We start from the raw sequence: 16,049 nt of genomic DNA on the forward strand, positions 1-16,049 counted from the left end.
GCATGATGCAATGTAAATCTAACACGTATCTTTTCGCAAACGTTGAACACTGTCAATATATGAGTAATATAGCAATATAACGTCATTTAAGCCAGTGCCTCCTCGTATATTAAACGCCGATGACTCAGCATAATAACGCCGAACTCATGCAGCGATCTAGACAGTTTTACTGTTATCTTACCATTTTTGCGCTAATAATTGCCAACATTTCGTTAAGGCGACCAACTATAAGAACAGAAGCACAACCATCCAAAGTTTTAAAGCAGTTCTTAACGTACCTACACACTGTTGAAAGGAGGTTGAAAGAAAAGCGCACGAACCATTCAAACACCATACTTAGCTGGGCTAAGCGAGTTTTTCAGAATGGTTTAATCTCAACATAAAATTTGTGGGCAAAGGAAATATCTGATATCCCCGGTTAACCCAAACCGAAATCTTAGGCACCAATCCAGAGAACCGTCTGCCTCAATACATCATATCGAATGCAGCCAATGCGGTTCAGTCCGCTCGCGGGCACACATTCAGCATGGAGAAGCTCCGCCTCGGAAGGCGGGGGGGGGGGGGGGGGGGGGAGGGCGCCTCCACCGCCAGCGCGCGGCACACTCCAGTCGCCGGGGCAGCGGCCGACTCACATTGGGCAGGTACACGATCACGTCCTCGCCGGCGTTCGCCTGTGGGGCGTAGTCGATCTCGCGCAGCACGCTGATGTGGGCCTCGGCCGAGTCCGTCGCGTGGTCGCTGTCCTCCACCGTCAGCCTGCGCGGCGGCACAACATCGGCTGTCGACCCGCGCCCAGGTCCCGGCCAGCTCGCGGCCCCCCCCACACCCCGGCGAACAGCCCATGTCGCGGCCGGCAGACATCATCCGACCGTCGGCACGTCCCAACGGCAGCTCGCGGGCCCGCCCCCCACCCCCGGCACACGCCCATGTCACGGCCGGCAGACATCATCCGACCGTCGGCACGTCCCAACGGCAGCTCGGGCCCCCCGCCCCCACCCCGGCACACGCCCATGTCACGGCGGCAGACATCATCCGACCGTCGGCACGTCCCAAGGGCAGCTCGCGGCCCCGCCCCCCACCCCCGGCACACGCCCATGTCGCGGCCGGCAGACATCATCCGACCGTCGGCACGTCCCAACGGGCAGCTCGCGGCCCCGCCCCCCACCCCCGGCGCACGCCCATGTCCCGGCCAAGCGCCCGCCCCCACCCCCCGCACGCCCATGTCCCGGCCAGCTCGCGGCTCCGCCCCCCCCCCCCCCCCACCCCCGGCGCACGCCCATGTCCCGGCTGGCAGGCATCAACCGACCGTCGGCACGTCCCCACGGCCGCGGCCCAGGCGCTTCTCAGACGGCCGCCTCTCCCGTCGGAAGTCGTACACGCGGGCAGCACCAGTCGGGCAGCAGAGTACGCGGTCCGAGCAGGACATACTCGGTCGTCAACCTCGACGCAGGCCACCAGTGATAGTGTCTGTCACGTTAAAGTTTCGTCTTGGCCTGTCTCTAGGAAAGCGCAGCAACTGACTGAAACACCTTCATCAAGGCTACATTATACCGTACCATGCTCAAAATTTTCTTTAATACATCCACAGGAAGCACAGCATGGATGTGTGACGAGCAAAGTTTCCCAGAGCACTTAGTCAAACTATAGTGACTAAAACGCGTGGCAGTCTGGACGGACGGTCACAGTGGTCTGGATTCCATCCCGTCCAAGCTAACAATAGGACAGCCCTGTATGACGGAACCCAGCAGGCTATGCGCTGTCAATTGCAGCGAAGCAATGTTCGCCCTTCGGGCGACAGCCACCCAGAACATGACGGCGTGGCGACGAAGCAGCTGGTGCCCGGTCGGACACGTGACGAAGCAAATGGCGCCCGGTGCACGTGCGGTGCTGCGAACGGCGGCCGGCCGGCTCACCGTATGGTGTAGTTGCCGGGCGTCAGGTTCTCCAGCTGGAGGGTGGCCGAGCTGTCCAGCTGCTGCTGATAGCCGAGCGGCGCCTGCACCACCTCCCAGCGGTAGGTCAGGTCATCGGGCTGGTCGTCGGTCGAGGCCGAGCCGTCCAGCAGAGCCTTGGTGTTGGGCAGCTGCAGCGTCTGGTTGGCGGGCGAGACGACCGCCACCGGCGGACGATTGGCGCGGGGCGCTGGTGGCCACCGGGCGAGGTCAGGACCGGCTCGGGAGGCCGGGCACGCGGACATGACGGGGACACGGGCGGACACCGACGCAGCAGGACGGCAGACGCAGGCGGCCCGTATCAGCCCGGTCTAGACCAAACACACATCCACGGAGTAGGACAATGACCGACGCATTCCGGCGGCCAGTCGGGTAACTGCGGAGCACATTCCCACGGGCACTGTACAATGTACCATGACGCTCTGATCTGACCTGATCTTAAGTTCCTACACTGAGGGAACACCCAACAGAGAGAAACGCTTCCTGCCATCCATCCCCACAAAGCAGGATAATGAGAGAAATCAGGTGGAGCGCGCGGTGTGGGCGTAGGATGTATCTGGTGCGAGATAAGTGACGTACGCGGAACAGCCCGTGTGCGTGGGCACGGATCTGTATCATGCGACTCACGGCAAGGCCCCGGGGGCTGCGACTCACCCGGTAACACGGTCACGTTGGCGAAGGTCTCGCCGTACGCGTGCGGCCCCCACACGCGCAGCCGGAACACGTACACGCCGCGGCTGAGGCCGTCCAGGTGCAGCTGCCGGTGCGCCGCGTCGCTCATGCTCGCCTCGTCGGAGGCGGCCGCCGCGTCGCCATCGGGCGGCAGCAGCTGCCACTCGTACCGGTACTGCGTGTCTGCAACGGGAGACGGTCGGCGCTAGAGCGGAGGACAGATTGTCGCGTCGGGTGTGGCCACTGATTTTGTGAGCAATAAGAGCCTGGGACAAAAAAAGGGATGGCGAAGCAAAGGCCAACTCACTCAAATTTCGACCAATCTTCCGAGAGCACTTCGGAGAGGGTAATTGAGAAAACTGGGCGATTTGCTTCACTTGTCTCAATAACAGGGCACGTTAGTTATCCGGAAGGGAACATAACGATGCACAAAACCCAAATCGTTTCCAACCGGAACACAGACCACCCCAGCGGCCGCGTGCGCACATAGCCATCTCTCCACAGTCAGCTCCCCAGCTACAGGCGCTGCCCCGGCACTTGGTCAGGGCGCGTCCAAGCGTCACCCGGCCGCGCACCTGCTGGCGGCGGCGGCCGGACCTCGGCCTGCAGGGTAACGCTGTCGTTCGGCAGGCTGATGGTCTGGTTGTGGACGGTGACCAGAAGCGGCGCCGGGGTGGTGGGTGGCGGCGGCGGCGCGGCAGTAGGCGCGGCCTCGGCCGGCGGCCGGCACTGGCCGTCGGCGGCCGGCGCCAGGCCGGCGGCGCAGCGGCACACGCCGACGTCCGGCTGGCCCGGCAGCGGCTCGCACCGCTGCGACGCCGGACAGTCGGCGCTGACGGCCGGCTGGCACGAGCCGCCACCGCCGCCGCCGGACGGTGGCGGCGACGAGGGCGAGGCAGCGACGGCCGCGGCGCTGCGGCGAGGTCCACGTCAGACGGGCGCCCCACCGTCCGCCGCGCACAGAAACACGCCGTCAGGACATGCAGCGTCACTTACGGACCCGGGGAACCGCAGCCGTGGCACGCGAGAAAGTGCCCTGCTCAATATCGGGCATCGAGGGCAGCATGAGGCAACAGCCCGACACCAAACGACTCAGGTACCTTTCATGTGCTCTCCCTTCGATAACTGATCACAAGCGTGCGCCGCCCTGTTTGGGCGTGTGAACCCGCGAAGAGAACAGAGGGTTCCGCACGGCCAGCTGTGAGGAGCGACAAGCCCCGAGACTGGTGCATCTGCCCTTGCCTGGTCAGTGTGGTGCCGATCGCGCTCCTGACCAGCACCAGCTGCTGCGCGCCGTCGGCCGCCGGCTGCGTGGCGCAGACGCCCTCGCGCGGGCAGCGCAGCAGCAGGCAGGTGCCGTTCTCGCGGAGGGCGAAGTGGCAGCCGACCCGGCGGCAGCACAGCTGGGTGCAGTGCGCCGCCGCCGTTCCGCTAACGTTGGCCAGCAGGGCGACGCCCGATGTGGCCAGGTCCAGCCGGCGGCCGGGCAGCACTCTGGTGTCGCAGGTTGGCGGCGGCGTCTGGCTGGACTGGCCCAACGCCAGATGGCACGCGGCCGCCAGCAGCATGCATGCTGTCTGCATCACCCGGCCCTGTGGAAGTCGGGTGTTTGGAAGGTGCTGATCCATGCTGGCACATGTGATAATGCTGACTGTCAATGATGTCTGCAACTGCTGCATTGCTATAGGGAAGACACTTGGAACACAAACAGTCTCTGAATTCCCCGCAAACATGGTCCCCAAGCATCTAAGGAAGATGCTTGCAAAAAAAGTTTTTGTGTGGCAAGCATAACAGTGCAATTTTGTACATCTGTAAGTCTGGGGTCCTGGAATTAATTAGTATTGCTATCAAAGTTTACTCAACTGGTTCTAACTCACAGTACACACTTAAGCAAAGTGATTTAACTTTGCCTCCACATCAACATGGTTAATTCCAGCATTGTTTCCAACTCAACCTGGAATCAAACATGAGCCTGCTGGAAACTGGTGTACACAGAACATTAGGGGTTATCTTTATGACCAAATACTGCTTCTCAAAAGATGGCAGACATAATTATGTTATGCTTGCTGTAAGAGATTCCTTCAGTCCCTTGTATCTCTTGACAATGGAAATAATACCAAATATTTTCCAATATAACAGTTGTTTTGCACTACACCATTGAATTACCTCCTGACTATATTGAAGAATCTTTACTCAGTATACAAACATAGAGCTCTTCACATCTTGTAACAATCAATGTTTACTGCTTTTGTTAACCAGCACTGCACAAAATATATAACAAGAAGCATACATTACACTGCATGAAGAAATGTTATCCATTCCATGTGCTGTCACAGTGCATCAGTACTTAAGTATTCAGCCCCTAAGGCAGCAGGAATACCAATATTTTTCATGCTGGTACACAATAGCTTGGCCTTTGCCGCCTGTTCCCCTTTCCTTTGCTCACAATTGTCTGATCAGCATCAAACCAAGAGGTGGTCAACCAAGCATTTAAATGTCTCAGGCTTGATACATGGGCTGGGCAGGCTGGGTGCATTGGCTCAGGGTCAAGGGTATCAGATTAGTGCCAAAAATGGTATTTGGGGACTGTCAGCAAGCCAGGATTCAGGTAACATGAATTTATATTTGCATTCTGCACACCCTACTAGATTAATTTTGGAGCTCTGTGGGGACTCTAGAGGACAAACTAAAAAAGCTGAAAAGATAACCCATGACAACAGACAGAACATGCCAAGAACAGGTAGCCACGAGCATGGTTATAATGCCTTTATCTGCAAAAACCAGTTGCAAACTACTTGGTGGTTACCAAAATGCAGACCACCCTTATCAGAATGAAACTGTGAAACTAAGAAAACTTTTTTAGAGCATGCAAGACCAGCCATAATAAGGAATTGATAACATTGTATCACCTTAGCCTTCAACACATCACTGCAATTCAACAGCCATGACTTTCTGACTACAGTGACAATACAAACAGTATCAGCCATATATCCATGTAAATAGTGAATCATAACCAGGTATCTTTAGGGTAATGTGATCCAGTTTTCTTATCAGTTAAATTTTATGACTGGAGTGACAAAACAAATCATTGATGGGCACAATGTGGCCCATCACAGTTGATGTGCCACAAAACTGCAACAAACACATCAATGGGTACAACATGACCCATCATATTTGGTGCACCCTAAACTTGCAATGATGATTACAAACATATCCAGACAAATGAGTAGCATAAGATATGAAGAATAAAATCATGTGTTGTGATGAGTGAAATGTATATTCAATATGCTGTTCACATGTTTTCATTGTGTATCTTTAACATAAAGCAAGACAGGCACATCCTCACATTAGATTTAATCCCATCAGAAAATACTATTGGATTTAATACCAAGGCAGGATGAAACTCAGAGGTTGCAAAAACCCTGTTGGGTTAAATCACATTACTCTATATTAGATTAGCCAAGGTTAGCTACCTGTACTGTAGATGCTCACAATGCTTATGTTTGTCAATGGTTGATACAAACATAGTATAACTACATTGAACTTAGTCCAGCCTGCTAAAAGCTTATCTACTGCCATGAATGTCTAAACAACAGCAATATACTGAACCTTTTGCTCACCTGAGCCATACTCAGGTCAGGATGGATGGTACCAAATGCTTGAATTACTTAAATGAGAATAATATCTTTTAATCCTTTTGAATAAAATGATTTCTCAGAATCATAATTCATAAACAACATTGGCTCTCTATGCTCTGAACGTGATAAATGTTGTCAATTGTTTGCGCCGAAAGATACAGCATGCATGCACTGAAATTCGGCTGCGATGTCGCTGCTCCGCCATGCATATTCGGCGTGATGTGTGCCTTTTGCAATCTGAACCTCAGTGATAGGAGCATAATTAATAAACAGCTCTGTTCACGTACGATGCAATCCTATCAGGAGATGGGCATTTGGCTTAAAATATTTGGTGACAGTGCAAAAATCCAAAATTTTTACAAACCATTAAACTCCCTGATGGCAGGCCTACATTCAAGAATATTCCACACGTCACAGCGATCCACACTTGTGCTGCTAAATAATTCCAGTTACGCTATTCGCTGACATTCAACGTATGTTTGTAATTGCTGCGCCATTACTGTAAAAACTTTTCAACTCGTAAACGGAAGAGACGAGACATGCAATTTTCCGGAGTGTGCGTGTCACTCTCAATATACACCTCTCTATGCATTGAAGAGGCCCTAAACAATTTGACACCACTTCCTGAAGTGAAGGCATGTTGCCAAGCGGAGGATGTGCGTGAACTTAAGTTTGGTGGCCTGTGTCATAGACTGTGCATTTCAATATCGTAGCGGTACCTTCAACATGAAATGATGCGTGGTGTTCCAAGCATTCAAACTCATCTTAAAAGATTAAAGAAATCGAATTGCAGATTTTACTATATTCTGCATGGCATCCTGCATCAGTTCAATAGCCTTTCACAATTCATTAGCAGCTCTGGAGACACGAGGGCCATTTCTAACGATTTTAAGAAGTCCTGTGGAGTGGCCTTCCATTATCTATTCTTGCTTGGTTTCAAGCGTATGATATCTCAGTGCTAGGATACTATTATGTCAAAAAATGGAAAACAGTTTAAGGCAGCACCCCAAAAAGGCATATAGTTTTTGTGGTGTGAGTCTTCACACTCACTTTTATAGAGGGCGCTGATCACAGTTGTATATTTTTCATGTTCTGGGATCCGGTTGTAAATGGCGAGTGTTGTGTGTCGACGCGGACCGAGTGCCCCAGTGACCCAATTTTCGCTCTCTATTGGGGATAACGAAACGAAAAGTAATGATTGGCCCGCTCTTCCATTACGTCACACTGGGGTGATGTTCTGGTGGCGGGTTTTGGCTGGAATTGGTTTTTCAACGATATAACAAAGGGTTTAGTGAAGACACGCCTCTGTGCAAACGCTGCAACCGGAAAAGTGTGTCGTGTGGTGGGATATTTGAATACGATGTGTTTACACTCTGCCGTTGTAGTTTGTAGAGTCTGAGAGATAAAACGTTTTGTTTGAAGATATTTTTTGCCTCACTTTTGCCTGCTCTTCAGGTATCATTTGCCATGTATGTCCTGCCCATAGGCCATTATGCATGCTTTACAGTTGGTATGCTTGGCAGTTGGCATGAGGGGAGCCTCACATGTATATGTTTATAGAAGGCTTTCCCATTTTCTCACCTCAACATGGCTTGTCTTCTCATTATCATCAAACCCTGATCATCATAGGCATTGGTTGTTCACAGCCTCAGTTACTGTGCACTGGTTGATAGATTATCCTGGTGTTTGTTCCTAGAAATAAGGAGTGGGTAGGTATAGGTGTGATCTGATGTGATGTAATGTGTAAATGTGAGTGGGTGGGCCATGCATGTTGCAAGCTGCAGCTATGCCACCAAAGCACAACACAAAGCTATACTGGCATGTGTATTCCACCAGGGGGTGTTCATTGAGTCTTAGTGTGACATGCTTTCTTATTTTAGATGGTCAAGTGCTATGAGTTTTTGAAACATTGTAATAGAATATTATTTAGATATATGAAGTATTTAATGGAATATTATCACAGTTAAGCTAGGAATACTCTATATAGGCACATATCTATTGATTTCAACTTCATGATGGCTTTCTATCTTCCCTGTAGTAAAGTGCATTGCTTGTTTTATTACATAGATTACGAAACCTGTTAATAAACATGGGCTCAAAACAAGAGATGCATGATACAATATAATATGAATGTAACTATAAACAGATTTTCACTTTTTGCAAGTAGAAAGTTGTTACCATGTTTCCTAAGGTGTTGATGCTCCTCACCTTTGCAACTATCTTTCTGATGATGCCATCCTCAGCATGTAAAATGATCTGAGGTGTCAGTGCACCCTAAAACCTCAGTCAACAATGATCCTATACTCAGGTTGAGCTCAAATATATCACAATGTTATGCCGGCTTCATGAAAACTACTTTTAAATAGTCTTTTGACTGCTGACATAATGCTCCCCCATTTATTTGCTGTCTGGTCACTGATTGTACCAAAAGTCTTTAAAACATGCCTGGAAGATTTCCACCAGACATGTTTATTCAATGCATAGGTGATTCGCCAATCTGTACTGTAAGGTCATTCATTATTGCATTTTTTTACTTGTGTAATACACATCATTTGAAAGTGGTTCTGTTTCCACTACATGATTGCACTATCTATTGCCTGTTGGTCACTGCCACATCTCAGTAAAGTTGAGCCACTGGCACACGTACTACTGGCACCAACCTGTGAGATGCTGACCTGGTCATCCCTTGCCACCAGCCGCCGCCGCTGATGAGTACACTCGACCTCGGCATGGAGACGGTGGTGGTGGCGTCGGGCACGCCGGAACCGCCGGAGCCGCCCGAGCCCGCTGAGAACGGCCTGCTGCTGCCACCGCCGCCACCACCGCCGCCCGAGGGCACCGTGTACATCATCAGTGCGCGACCGCCGGCGCCGGCACCGGCGCCGTCCGCCGCCACCGTGCACGCCCCGCCCGAACCCTTCCTCGACAAGGACGACCCACAGGAGGACTCGACAGGTGGGAGAGGCCGCGCGACGGCCGCCAGTCTCGTGGGGGCAGCACCTCGGGCGGTGGGTCGCCGCCCGGGGGGACGTTCCGCACGTTAAATTGGCGTGGACCCTGTGCGACATTGAGGATGGTTAGTGCGTTGCTGTTGTGGGCTGGGCTGGGACTTGCCGCTGTTACATTTGAGCTCCAGCAAACTCGGGCGACCCAGCGCTGCCGTGGGCGCGAAGTGGCTGCGGTTTGCGGGCGTCTGTTTCCAGTGCTCCACAAAGATCATTCAGATGCAGCCAACCCAGTACGGCTGACAGATCAGCCTTACTGGGTATTGCCGCCAATGGGCTTTCACGGTGTTTCCCGGTACGCACGCCGGGTTGGCGCCGACCGTCTCGTCTCTGGGGCTGGTTCAGCACGGTCAGCCGGCCGGCTCGTCGGCGCCCGGCGTCCGGCTGCCCCTGACACTGAGGCGCCGAGCGGTCCCCCGCCCCGCCCCTCCCCGCCACGGCTCGGTCACCGGGCCAGGTCAGCGGGCCAGCGGCGGCCTGCAGGCGGCCGCCTGTCAATGCAAGCCCTGCGCGTGCGCCGGTGCGACGCGCCGCCGCTGCCGCCGCCGCCGTCGCCGCCGGCCAGCCGACGAAAACGAAAGTAGGCCACCGGGTCGCCCAGTGCACTTGGCACTGGTTTTTCATTTTAGCCGCGCGCGGCCTGCGCGCTGTTCCGCGCCGCTTGCGCAACGGCTCGGGCCGCCGAAATGAAAGTGACTACAGCGGGCTGGCCGCTGAATTGGCCAGCCGTATCGGCGGCGGCGCGCGCGCGGAGCCGCCCGCCGCCGTCAGGGGCGGTGCCAGTAAGAGATCCCTGGACGGCGCACGAGGCGCGCCCCTGTCGCCGCCGCCCGCCCTCGGCGCCGACGACGGCGATGCGTCGATGACACACTTTCGACGGGTCACGTTATGGACGGCTATTGATCAGGGGCGACGACGGGCGTCGGGCCGCCGCTGCCGCCGCCGCGTAGCCCACTGCACTTGGCCCACTCGGAAAATAGGTCAGCGCTGACGTCAGCGCCGCACCGCGCCGCCGGTGGCGCAATAGGTAGGTGTCGCTCATGCACGGCGGGGCGGGCTGCAGCGCGCGGCGGCGTTCCGGTGGCCGGACCGGTCCGCCCGGGCCGGCGGCTGGCCCGGCCGGGGGCCGCTGTGTGCCGCGCCGGCCGGCGGGATGACACGGCCCGCGCGGCCGGAGCCCACTTTCATTTGACGAGGCGCGGCCAGTGGCGCAATGGCAGCCGTTAGCTCATTGGCGTGCCGGGGCGGCGGCGGCCGGCGGAGCCGCTCGCGCCGAGGCCGGTGCAAGCTGCGAGCAGGGGGGGGGGGGGGGGGCGGGCGCTAATGCGCTGATTGGGCCGGGCGAAACGGCTCCGGGACAGGGTCACATGGCGAGTGGGACCAGGACTGAGCAATTACCCACCACTGCTGCAGCCGTCAGTAGTTTGCTGCAAGGGTAGCCTGCCTGAGTGCTTTAGTTTGCATAGGACATCCGTGCGCGTTTCAGCCGTTTCGCAATGTGTGCTCCAAAATTAACGATGGGAATGGCATGTCGTCTTTGCATTTGCGTTCGGTGATGAGTGGCGGAATTTGATCGTACCGTGTGACATGCATGTGCTCAATTTCCGTGCGTTTCATGACACGTGCGTCGTTCCTGCCTTACCATGCGTTCTCTTTTCAGCCTCTCAGTCTGACGCCGGCGGTAAGTGGCCCACGCGCTTGTGCCGCCTCCTCGCTGTCCGCTTTGCCGCGCGCCCCGCTCCGGCCCGCCGCCGCCGGCGTGCGCCATGTGTCGCCCGTCTTCGCCGCGTGTGAATGCCGCCGCCCAGCTGCGCGCCGCCGCCTCGGCGCCCCGATAATAACACGGGATCGGTGTCAAGGCTGCGGAGGTGCGGTGCCGCCCTCCGAGGCACTACCCCGCTCCGGGCCGGGCCGGTCCGGGACGAGACGGAACTCTGCCGCTTGCACGCCGCACGCCGCCCTGCAGCCGCGGCGCCGACCGGCCGGCGGCGCCCGGCCCGGCCCGGCCTCCCGTTGTGGGACGAGCGCCGTGTCGGCGTCGTCGGCGGTGTCGGCGCGCCGACAGGACGCGGGGTGAGGCGCGCTGTGTCGAGGAGTGAGAGACACTCGCCGAACAAAGCAGGCCACGCCACCGACTTCTCGAGGCAGGTTACCACAACGAAACACTCATATTTACACAGAACCCAATCTCTTCTTATGTTTCCATGAGCAGGATAGCCATGGTCGGGATTTTCTGGCAAGCCAGCAGAAAAATCGCCTTAGGATGACAACAGCCGGTCAGGCGGTAGACTTTTGCGTTGCAAATTCTTGCTAGGGCTGTCATTGAACCCCTCTGCATCATTGCTCCCAGCATAAAACGTGATTACCCGCTCTCTGCAGTTCGGACCCTTGGATGGGGACCGCGATTGACATGATAGTTACATCAGTAACCTGAGCTCGGTTTGGGGATATTTGTGCATTGGACGAGCCCGGTGGAGGTGAGCCACGCGTCTCACCTCCATTCCCATTTTGATGTCAGTTGGAAAGGCGGGAAAATGACACATGCACGTCGCGCTCTGATGTTTCCACTTTTCTGCCCTTGCCTCCGCCCTTGTGGCGATATTTGGTATGAATATATCATATGAATTATCTTCAGCGTTGCGAGATGGAAGCCAGCCTCTGTTGGACGCCGTGCGGAGCACTCAGGTAGCCATTGTGTAGACTAAGCGCCGAGTTAGGGACATTGTTGTGCGCCCTTATCATGTCCAGGTCTGTAGGCGGGTGTGTTCCGTTGGCTTCGACGAACTGTATTGAACTATTAGCTTTTCAGCTTTTTTGAGCCATCAAGCTTTATTTTTGGGCATGAGCTCTTGAAATGCCCATCACAACGCTATGTGAGTAAGAGTTGTTTTTTTACAATGGGAACAAATGATTTTAAGACATAGTTGGTTATGTGCACATCATTCACGTGGGCCCATATTGGTTGTTTGTAGAGCTCTTCAATCGTTACTTCTACGAGTGCTGTCTGTCTGACTTGTCGAACCCTGCGTTTGACCTGGTTGTGTTGTCACTACCACTCTTCCTTTCCACGCGTCTGCAGTCTGTCTGACTTGTTGAGCTCTGCGTTTGACGTGGTTGTGTTGTCACGACCACTCTTCCTTTCCACGCGTCCGCCGCCGCCGTCGTCCGACTGGCTTCTCTGCCGTAGGCCGGCCCGCCGGCTGCATGTACGGCTCAGCGGCGCGCCGTGCGCCGCTCTGTCAAGCTCTGTCGGTCTCTCCGATGCGCCGGGAGACGCCAGGTCACCCGTGCACCGGCCAGGCCCGCGCCTGCGCCGGCTGGCCGGCCAGGCCAGCCCGGTCTGACCCGGCTCGGACGGCCGGCAAAGGGTCGCCTGTACAGGGGTCAGAACCTAACGGCTGCAGGCAATTTCCTGCTCGTGCAATCTGCAAAACGAAACCCATGTTTACCAAACTAGGAACCGCACCGTTTTCGTGGCCTGCCAGTGTCGCGTGATGCCGCCAGCTGATCTGTGAGCATCTTTCTGTCACGGAGAGCGCATTGCCCGCGGTAATACTGCTGAGACCTCACTATGGCTAGTGGGCTTATTCCTCATTGCACCGAACGCCGCTCGCTGGAGCCAATCTGTTTCTAAGCTTCCTGGAATCTGTGCTGCTGTGTGCTAGCTCACAGACAGTGTCGTCCAGCCTGGATTACGCTAAACGTGTGGCCTGATGGGGTCGAATGCTCCCAGGATGCCAACACGGATAGGCTTAACATGAGCAACAAAGGCCTTAAACCCCCAGGTTCTTGGGAATTGTGAGTTCGTATGCTGCAAACAACCGGCCTTCAATTTATGGGAACCGGTGATTGAATGAAGATATCGGGCAGTTTTTTGGGTTAAATGCGTCGTAGATAACAGCACGGAGAAGGCTGGTGGCAAGGAACAGCGTATTGTGTGTTATGGGCACTCAAAATGTATGTCACTAATCGTTTCTTGCTATCCTTTAGCCAGTACTTCTTGGTACATTTGGAGCCGGTCTACAGCATGAGAACACATCAGGCTCGGATACAGCACATGCTTCTTTTTTCTGTCTGCGGCTGATCGTGAGACCTAAATGCTGTATATTGATCAGTAACCGTCTCAAAGAATTTCCCGATGAAATAACCCGCCCACAGGAAAGCTGGATCCATAGGTGTTTACGCAATGCAGCTTACGTAATGTAATATTTTCTTGAAAATTCACATCAGCCGATGCTCTAGTGGAGCGATCTGTGGGCCAGCTCGGCTCGTGATGCACCAGAACAGCTCTGTTTGAACTGCGCAATTCTGGTCCGGACGTGGCACCAGCGGCCGCGGCGGGAGCCTCTGGCCATCCGGCCGGGCCTCGCGGCCGGGGCGGGGCGGCCGGGGTACTGGCGGTGGTCCGGGGACGACGCGGCGTCGCTCGGTCCTCTGAGACCCCGGCCCGCCGCTGCCGCCGCCGCCACCGGCTCAGCCGCGCGCCGGGATGCGCCGAGTAACGCCGCCAGAACGGGTGACGTCACTGGCCGCCCGTTGGACGCCGGCTGGCGATGTTTCGTCATTCGTTCTGGTCATGATTCATGAGAACGTCTGGTTTTGCTTTGAAGATTCGTGCTCGGTCGGAAGAATCGGACGTTTGAGGGCGTTCCGCACGCGTTGTAATCAGTTCACGTACATTGTCTTGTTCTCGGTCAGTTGTCGAGGTTCGTTGTACGCCGTCATTCGGTTGTCACGCACCTTTACAGGCCATCTTTGTGATCTCCCTAGCATGCGGTTGTATGTGATATTTAAAAAAAGAAACCTGGAAAATATATTTTAAAAATCCTTTGCTTATGCTCGGTTTGGACTACAATGGGAAGAAGACCGTTTTCTAGTGTCGGTATCCCCAGAAATTTGAGTCACATGTTTATACAAAATCTGAGGTGATGCCTGGTAGCATCTATCAGTGCACTGTATGCTGTGTGCTGCGACAGCGCTGTCGCACGTGGTTTCGTTCCTTTTCTTATCTTACCGAATGGTTAGGGTCGTAATCCACTTTCACTCCGCGATTAAGCGCGCTTTAGAGTCGGCGGCATGACAAAGGCTTCATCACACTTTTGTCAGCATTGTCCTGTGGTTAGAATTCCCTTCAACCAGACGCCGGTCTCAGATTTAGCAGCCTGTTCTGCGGACCGCCCTGGATAGCGTAGTGCCGGGGATATACGGTGCTGGCCTGGCCGCCTGTGGTGGACGTCTGCCGTCCTCACCACCCCCGGCAGGGTACCAAAGCCATGCCGGCCGCCTTGTGCTGGGCGCCTGCCGTCCTCACCACCCCCGGCAGGGTACCAGAGCCATGCCGGCCGCCTGTGGTGGGCGCCTGCCCGTCCTCACCTCCCCCGGCAGGGTACCAAAGCCATGCCGGGGGCCTGTGGTGGGCGCCTGCCGTCCTCACCACCCCCGGCAGTGGTACCAGAGCCATGCCGGGGGCCTGTGGTAGGCGCCTGCCGTTCTCGCCACCCGCGGCAGGGGTACCAGAGCCATGTCGGCCGCCTGTGGTAGGGCGCCTGCCGTCCTCGCCACCCGCGGCAGGGTATCGGGGGCCATGCCGGCCGCTACCGTGTCGGGTATGGGCGGCGGCCGGCGTTACTCTGAAGCGTCACACGCCTGCTGCCCGTGAGGTATGATGTCGGGCGAGGGGCGCCGGCGCCGGCTGAGCACGGGCAGCGCTGGAATGGCTCGCGTCCGCCCGGCCAGGCGCCGCACTCGCCCTTCTCGCGCCTGTGGAGCGAGCCAGCGGCACGCTGTCCGGTGATGGCCACCTCCCAGCGATGCTCCGTGTTCGGTGGCCGCTGCGACAAGCCGCGGGGAGATCAGCCACGGCTCGGCCGCCGGCAGCTTGTTGGGAGTACCGGCCGTGGCGCTGCCGCCGCGCCGGCCGCTGTCGTCGGTCGGCTGTTTGCCTGCCGGGCCGTGTGACCCACTGACCCGGCGGCCGGTTGGCCTGGCCTTGACACACTGCACTTGGTAGCGCTTTTTGTCGGCCGCCGAGACAGCGGTGAAAGTGAAGCTGGCCCAGGCGGCCGAGCGGCGGCCAGGCCTTTCGTTTTCGGCGGCGCGCCGAGCGGTGCTCGGCCGCGCGGGATGGCAGGCATAGCTGCACACCGCAGATGAGCTGCCGGTTTGAAACCCGGCGGCCCGCTCGCTGCCGTCGCCAAACCCTGCATGTCTATTGTGGGGCTTTGCTGGCAGAGTGAAGAGATCAGGCGAGCCTGCGCTATTTTTAAGTTTGGAAACCAGTCTTTAGATGGAGATTGTCTGCTCTGGGCCGGCTTGTTCCTTTACACGTTCCTTGGTTTTTATATAAAAGGTGCCCAGCTCGGTATGTTAACGAAGCTTGCCTACAGCCTATGCCCCCACCTATGCCAAACACCACCTTTCTGCCGCGCATGACGGAATGAGATACTCACTTTATTGCCATTATATTTAACACGAACAGCTTATTACGAACTGTTGAATTTTGAAGCTCAACAAAATGAACAGATGCAGTGCAGATGGCAAACCAACGATGCTGAAGGGAATTGGGTACACTGAAACAGAAGTAAAAGGCTTACAAGCGCCGCTTCCTGATTCATACGACGCTGCTTTTTGCTGGAACTGCGCTCTTCTTATGACTATTGTACGACACTTCGGCTTTGACACGTCTCTTTGGGAGAAAAGTGGCATTGCAAACGCTGCAGCTCTTCTAAATGGTGTTGTGAGATACAATAACAGTTGCGGCCCCAGCGTTACGGCGGCTCAGC

The 16,049-nt window shown here is 55.8% G+C and overlaps 2 protein-coding genes across 2 annotated transcripts; one reads left to right on the forward strand and one right to left on the reverse strand.

The window, feature by feature from the left end:
• Positions 1-633: 633 nt before the first annotated feature.
• LOC119101176 (dyslexia-associated protein KIAA0319-like protein) lies at positions 634-3,291 on the reverse strand (the record flags this gene model as incomplete). The annotated part of the gene is given in 4 exon segments (XM_037224456.1): positions 634-756; positions 1,914-2,142; positions 2,607-2,807; positions 3,200-3,291. Coding segments are annotated over 3 exon segments (479 nt in total), but the record flags the coding sequence as incomplete, so codon positions are not given.
• Positions 3,292-7,373: 4,082 nt separating this feature from the next.
• Positions 7,374-14,746, forward strand: LOC119099810 (leucine-rich repeat extensin-like protein 3). Its single transcript, XM_037222888.1, has 4 exons — positions 7,374-7,453; positions 8,959-9,217; positions 10,928-10,983; positions 14,714-14,746. Exons 2-4 carry the CDS (start codon positions 8,971-8,973, stop codon positions 14,744-14,746), a joined length of 336 nt encoding a protein of 111 aa, XP_037078783.1. The 5' UTR covers positions 7,374-7,453; positions 8,959-8,970.
• The last annotated feature ends 1,303 nt before the right edge of the window (positions 14,747-16,049 follow it).

This window comes from Pollicipes pollicipes, unplaced genomic scaffold (genome assembly GCF_011947565.3).
Source record: "Pollicipes pollicipes isolate AB1234 unplaced genomic scaffold, Ppol_2.1 Scaffold_4881;HRSCAF=5763_pilon_pilon_pilon, whole genome shotgun sequence".
Taxonomy (NCBI): Eukaryota; Metazoa; Arthropoda; class Thecostraca; order Pollicipedomorpha; family Pollicipedidae; genus Pollicipes; species Pollicipes pollicipes.